Source organism: Euprymna scolopes, chromosome 20 (genome assembly GCF_053919585.1).
Source record: "Euprymna scolopes isolate OS-2025 chromosome 20, ASM5391958v1, whole genome shotgun sequence".
In the NCBI taxonomy this organism is placed as follows: domain Eukaryota; kingdom Metazoa; phylum Mollusca; class Cephalopoda; order Sepiida; family Sepiolidae; genus Euprymna; species Euprymna scolopes.
The window spans coordinates 90,762,309-90,769,808 of record NC_136501.1 but is presented as its reverse complement, the minus strand read 5'-3'; the positions used below and the strand labels follow the sequence as shown (position 1 = coordinate 90,769,808).

At 36.9% G+C, this 7,500-nt stretch overlaps 1 protein-coding gene across 12 annotated transcripts in view; it reads right to left on the bottom strand.

Moving 5' to 3' along the window:
• The window catches only part of LOC145241644 (myosin light chain kinase, smooth muscle-like), a 224,373-nt gene extending 217,570 nt beyond the window's left edge, over positions 1-6,803 (bottom strand). For all 12 annotated transcript variants that reach the window (XM_080104782.1, XM_080104777.1, XM_080104772.1 and 9 more), the window contains exon 1: positions 6,671-6,803. In XM_080104782.1, coding sequence (XP_079960908.1) covers positions 6,671-6,732 — 62 coding nt within the window. In that variant the 5' untranslated portion in view covers positions 6,733-6,803. The remainder of the gene's footprint in view (positions 1-6,670) is intronic.
• Between the last annotated feature and the right edge of the window lie 697 nt (positions 6,804-7,500).

The window sequence follows — 7,500 nt, the reverse complement described above, 5'->3', positions numbered from 1 at the left end:
TTACTACTACTTACTGAAATTGCGGCAGCATTTACTCAGGATGAGTTGAACCAGTTCCTCCCATAAAACACACATCTCGGAAGAGTACAGAACATGATAGTCCATAACGACCAAAATAGTGATAGGCAACCAGTCTCGGAACCAGTATTAAGCACTTGTGAATTGGAGTTAAATTCGATGTCAGCTTTGATATTTTGTAGTTAGTTCCCATGGACATCTTCACCAATTTTGGATTGATTCTAGAGTTATTGTTTCGTGGATGAGCTCTGTGTTGTAGCATGCAGCATAGCTGAACCTGTTAATTCTCCTCTTTAAAAGAGACTGATTTAGGGGTATGATCCTGCATTGCATCCTGACTTGGGTATTGGAGACAAAATGGTGCCAGTGTACCCACAGAATTCAGCAGAGGCAGTACTGGTCGAACACTTCTAGTCTTTTGAGATGCTTAATTCTCATCAGCCAGGTTTTGCAGCTGCTACAAAGAAGGATCGTCCGAATAAGTGCTTGATAGATTCAGACTTTTGTCGCAATCGTGATCTCAAGTCAAGACTACAGACGGTGTTGTAGGTGACATTGTTAATTTGGGCATTTGTCATCAGACATTAACAAGTACTTGAAGCGATCGATCCCCACTATGGTTTCCTCTATCATTCGTCAGCAATATCATTTGGGGGAATTTGCAAATTTTTATAAAAGATGGAGTCATTGTTTACATTCATTTTCCTCAATATTCGTTGATCTTCGTTCAATCCCGAGCAACGTTGGGTCTACCTGCTAGTATATAATGTGTGGTAAACAATGGGCAATCACTATTTCACCCCCGTCATTCCAGCATCATGAATGTTGCTTATAGATAATAAGAATAAACTGCTTACCTAGTGGTTCACTTTAAACTACACCTTAGATCCCTCAAACTATTCCCTTCAAAATTGCCCACTGTAGACAAAAGCCAAACTCAATGATCTGATCATCACTCCTTCCCACGTTCATAAGAGACCTTGACACCTCTAAGGTATGCAAGCCTGATCTTATCTCTACTATAGTAAAAAAAAAAAAAAATGCTCTGCTGAGCTGGTTCCTATCCTCTCCAAACTCCATGCTTCTCTAATTGTTGGAAAGTTCTGTGAAATCAGTTTTCAAGAATTTTGGTGAAGGAACTGGCCTACAAATGAGTCTCTTTCCTTTGATAGAATTATTTGAATTAGATGCATATTACTCAATATTACTCAAAGAGTAAATCACATTCAAATCCGATGTGTGTCGTTTCTGCAGGATGAAGCATATTCAATGGATGTTCTCCGACAAATTTTTAGCGATGAGTTTATTTCCAGATTTGATGAAAATTAACAGCAACCCCACCCACCTAACTTGTCCAAATGTGATTTTTTTGTTGGTCGTGGAACTTGTTTATCAGAAAAAGTCATGTAACACTGCAGAATTAACGGAAGAGATTCGTCTGCTAATTGCAGAAATAGACAGAGACATGCTGCAGAGAATGGATGCAAACTTTAATAAACACATTCATAGATGCACCACCGAAAATGGGCATCACATGAAAAAATCATATTCCACACTTGACTTTATAAAATGGCGAACCTTTTTGAATAAATTGACGAAAAAATTATCTCATTTTCAATAAAATCTTACATTTCATGTATTTTTTTAAAAAAGCATCTATTTCTGCCCCACAATATATATATATATATATCTCAGAAATCTATTGTGTATTATTGTTTTCAAACTGGAGTAACCGTATTTGATGGTAATATACTTAGTGTACATGAAAGAACATATTTTGGAGTTTTCATCTTTTGAATGAATGGGAAATCAACTATAACAGCTTGGAATATCCATGAATTCTGTTGATTCTCCAGAAATCATAGCACTATAAGATAGAAATATAGTTTGTACTTGTACGTCTATTTCCTTAAATCAATATCTGGAGAAAGTCTTCAAATAAAGACGAAACGTTGATAATTGTGTTATTTCCTTATACATGTTTATGATTGCTGTATTTTTCCAGATGATCGTCGTCACATTGAGTTCTCCCAATCTTGTCCATGCCATCTCAGATGACTCTGCACTCCCGCCGCAGATTTGAACATCTTGAAGCAGCTGTGACATACAAATTGAACAATTTCCATCGAGTTGACTTCCTCTAGAGGTTGAATGGTATTCCTATGAACAATCAAACCAGCAGTAGACTTGCAAACTTTGCTGCATGTTAAACAGATCGTTTGGTTCGGGCAAAGTTGACCTGAATAGGAGTTTTGTGTGACTTAAGGTGGCTGAAGTAGTCATATATATATATATATATATATATATATATATATATATATACTAGTTGGGGGTACCCGCCATTGCTCGGATGTTTGGAGGTGTGTGTGGTTTTGAGTAAATCAAAACACCCGGGTGTTTGTGTCGGGGTTAAAATAAAAATTTTGGTAGGTAAGTATGAAGGATCGAACCTGAACCCTTGAGGCAAAGTTGGTAATTAAAGTGTGAAAAAAAAAACATGCGACGTTAACCACTGGGCCACCATGAAACACTAACGGAAACACATTTGAATTTATTTAACTATTTAGAATTAGCAGGTGCCCGTTTTTAATTACTTAATGAGGTCAACTTTGACTGCAGGGTAGTTTTTTTATTTACTGCGGGAACGCTTTTTTAATCCCCCCCCCATGATGTTGGGGGGAAACCAGCTCCCCATAAAAAGGGGATTGTCCAAATTGAATAGCAATTGTCTGATATAAGGAAAATATTTCCACATTGATCAAATCTGATTGCTTTCGGACATTTCCGGCGATCGCGACCGGAAAAATACCGCCAGAATTAGTGTCGCTTTTATTATACGAAAAAGCCTAATCCACATGCAGCAAGCGGAAAATGTTGAATATTTATCTTTTCAAAGTCGAGCAAATTAAATAGACAGGCGACCTCCGTTGTTAACTCGTAGATATTATGATTTAGACATGATATAAAAAGTTTTAAGTTGTGAGCCGACCGATCGCTTCTCGGAAAAAAGCCTTTTGCAGACACACACAAAGCGAACACACATACATTTTTGCTTTTGACTACTTCATTTAATCACATAAATTAATATATGAAAGTATTATTTTATGCATAAACTAAGTATTTACTTCAACAGTGCTCAATACATAGGTAGAGCTAGGTAGTAAGTTATAGAAATATATGTGACAATTAAGCTACACAGAATATTCCGCATTTCATCCATGCTCGGATTCATCATGACTTTTCCGAGTGTAGATGAAATGCGGAATATTCTGTGTAGCTTAATTGCCATATATATTTTTATAACTTACTACTATATATATATATATATATATATATATATATGCATTAAGTATTATTTTTACATGCATAGAAGTATACCTATGCACATGCATGTTTCTGGTTCTTAGCCATCATCAGCATGGGTTAGGATCTGCATTCTGATACTGTACCAATGTGCCACAGTCGAACACCACTTGAATGCATGATTCTTTTTTTATCGCTTATAAATTTAAGATTTGTTGTTGGCGTTTTACTTTTTTTCTTTAGCGATATTAACACACACACACATAATTTATTTATTGCGGACTATTATTCTCATCTTTATTAGTTGTTGTTCCACGACGTTTCAGCCAACTATTCCTCTGACCTTCATCAGGTGGTAACCGCGACTGATAGGAACTTCGAATCTCCTAACAGAGTTACTATCTTTCAAAGCATATCTGAGAAAATTGACCAAGTCCTTTCTACTTATCCTTCAGCTAACATTCACGTATGTGGTGACTTCAATGTTCACAACGTCGAATGGTTGACCCACTCAAACAAGACCGATGATGAGGGGAGGTTCTGTCATGATTTCTCCATTGCCTATGACCTCACTCAGATTGTTCAGGAACCTACCCATGTGCCCGATAATGACGGCCAGTATGCGAGCCTACAGGACCTTTTTCTCACAACTTGCCCTGAACTATGTTCAGTTTCTGTTCTGTCGCCTCTTGGATCTTCCGACCACTCTGTTGTATCAATTAAGATAAAAATGAAATGTAATAAGTCTCCAAACGTACCTCTTCATCGTACAGTATATCGATACACTAAGGCTGACTGGGATAGCTTCCGTACATTTATATCTGATCTACCTCTGCATTCCATGTTTAAAAAGGATGTGTCCTCTATAGTATTAGACCTGACTGAATGGTTAATTGTAGGTACTGACCATTTCATACCCTCTAAAAAGTTTCAGCAAAAACCTAACAGCCAGCCATGGTTCTCTCCAGAATGTGCTGCTGCCATTGCGCACAGAAATCACTTTTTCCACTGCTTCAAACGTAATAGATGTATGGAAACTAAAGCCGTTTTCAGGACTGCCAGCAACCATTGTAAGAAAGTAATAAGGAACGCAAGAGAGTTGTATGCTCAATCTGTTAAGTCTAAAGTAGCTGAGCAGCGGCTTGGTTCCCACCAGTTTTGGCAAATAGCAAACAGAATCCTGAACAGAAGCGTGTGCTCCATCCCAACTATTATCAATGGACCTGAGGTAATCTCGTCAGCATCAGACAAAGCCAAACTCTTTGTCAAGAACTTTGCAGCTAATTCTACCCTTTGCGACCAAGACCGCCAACCCCCAATATTTCCTCCTGTATCAGAAAACACGCTATGTGATATACGTATATCTGTACGTGATGTTGCGAAGCTAATCAAAAACCTTGATTCGAGTAAAGCAACTGGCCTGGATGGTATTCCAATTATAGTACTCAAAAAACTTCAACCTGAACTAGCGCCCATACTTACAAAACTGTTTAAACGTTGTCTTAAGGAGAATAGTTTCCCATCTCCCTGGAAAATCTCATCAGTATGCCCTGTATTTAAGAATTCAGGTAATCGCTCATCCCCCTCTCAGTACAGGCCAATAAGTCTCCTGTGCGTCATGAGTAAGTTGCTAGAATCTGTGTTAAATACAGAAGTAATCAACCATCTCAACAAAAATAACCTTCTTAGTGACACTCAATATGGTTTCCGTTCTGCTAGATCTACAGCAGATGTCCTTACAGTTATATCGCATAGGATTAGCAAATCTCTCGACGGTGGCAATCTTTCTAGGGCAATTGCTCTTGACATATCTAAAGCCTTTGATAGGGTATGGCATAAAGGTTTACTTCATAAGATCGCTAGCTATGGTATAGCTGGAAAAGTCTTCTCAATTATTAAATCATTTCTTTCTGATAGGTTCATAAGAGTAGTAGTTGAGGGGCAAAAATCAGAAGCTCACAGTATTAATGCCGGTGTCCCTCAGGGATCCATCCTGGGCCCAACTCTTTTCCTGATCTACATTAATGATCTTCCAAATCACATCCTTACATCATTTGTAGACATTTATGCTGACGACACTACCATTTATGGTACCACATCTAAGACAGTAAACGACCAAGTTCTCTCCAATTCTCTCTCCTCTGATCTTGAGCACGTAGTACAATGGGGTAAAGAATGGCTGGTTACTTTTAATGCATCTAAAACCAAGCTTCTCTCTTTACATCATCAACATTCTGATCCACATCTGACATCAATTGAAATGAATGGCTCTCGTCTTCAGGAGGCCTCAAGTTTTGACAAACTTCTTGGCTTGACCATTACTCCTGATCTTAAATGGAACACGTACATCAAATCTGTTGCCAAGGCCGCTGGAAAAATGGTGGGATCTTTCTATCGATCCGGTAGATATCTCACTGCTGATGCTATTCTCTATCTATATAAGAGCCAGGTACGTCCAATGATGGAATACTGTTGCCACATCTGGGCAGGAGCTGCTAGAAAGGACTTGGCCTGCCTTGATAGAGTTCAAAATAGACTTTGTAGCCTCGTAGGAGATGTCCTTTTCTCCTCCTTGCAACCTCTATCTCACAGAAGAGATGTTGCGAGTTTGTCTCTGATGTATCGTTATTTTCATGGAAAGTGTTCAACTGAGCTTCAATCTATGGTCCCCCCTCGCCAAACTTTCACAAGAAACACTCGTCTAGCTGTAAACACTATCAATAATTTCCCCCACTTTTTATCTGTGCCTAAACCTAAACGTAGATTCCATGAACAAAGCTTCTTTCTTAGAACTGCACGCCTGTGGAATTGTCTTCCGTTTTCCTGCTTTCCGGCTGACTACAATATGGTTGTGTTCAAGTCTAAAGTAAATAAGTTCTTGATGAGCCGTTCCATATAAGTTATCAAATTTACCAAATTTTCATTACTAATGATTACTATATTGACCAATCTCTACTGTACACTCTTTAACCCTTATCCTTGAATGGCCTCTTGGCCTTGATAATGTGGTGATGCCTTTGTAAAAAAAAAAAAAAAAACTGCATTCTCAGCAATCACTACCATCCGTAGTTGTCGTCTCACCACGTTTTGGCCAACTAAGCCTCTGGGCGATCAAGGTTGGATTTTTTTATCTTATGAATCCACGTTTATTTATTATCTAATCTTCCATGGTCGGGTCCGTACTGAATGGTATAATATATAATAGAAATGGTAAACGCTGTGAAACAACAACTAACAAATAAATATAAATAATACTTATCTCAATAATGAATTCTAATTAAAATAATATATATATATATATATATATATATATATATTCACACTAATTACCTACTGAAAGCTGACTTACCTGCCATTTTCAATGTACTGATCCACTGTAAAAGAAAAACAAAAAAAAAGTATTAAGATCATGTTTAAGTGGATTCTAAAAATAAAAAAAATTACTTGTACAATAAAAAATTTACTAATTGAAACTTTCTGAATAATTGAGTAATAGTTTTCTTGTTTTTAGTTGTCTCCCCTTGGGTTGAGAACTTTTTTGCAAGAGGTATGGTTGTAACATCAAGTTTTCACATTTTCTGAACAAAATATGCATTTTGATCAAAGAAGCTGTGGTGATAAGTTTTTTTTTTAAATGTTAAATGGTCTGAATAAGAACAAGAAAGTATAAAATTGTTTTTCTTTTCTTTCCTCGCGATATGCAGGCAATGAGTGTTTACAAGTTAATAAACCAGTTTGTAATAATAGATAAAATAATGAATTGAAAAAAAAAAGAAAAAAATAACGAATGACAGTTTTATTTGTATCAACTAATTTTTTTTTTCCTTTCTTTCTTTGAAAGAAAAATATTACTTTGAACAAATACATAGAAAGGCGAAATCATCTCCAATTCCTCTGCCCACAATCCAAATTTAGGTTCGTTTTCCTTGGTGATAATTCTATGGCAGTTTGGACTCTTCTTTTCGATAGAGACTTCTTTTATTATTAATGGAGATTTTGGTATCTGTCTGAAGTCGAGACTATACTAGGACTTCTATTACTGATGTAAATTAAGCCAACATCAGATGTTGAAACTATACTAGAACTCCTATTAATTATACTATCATTCTATCAAATTGTGAAGGCAAGGATTGTGTAGCATCTGTTGTCACGAGAACATCCTCCAAGACATTACCTTCT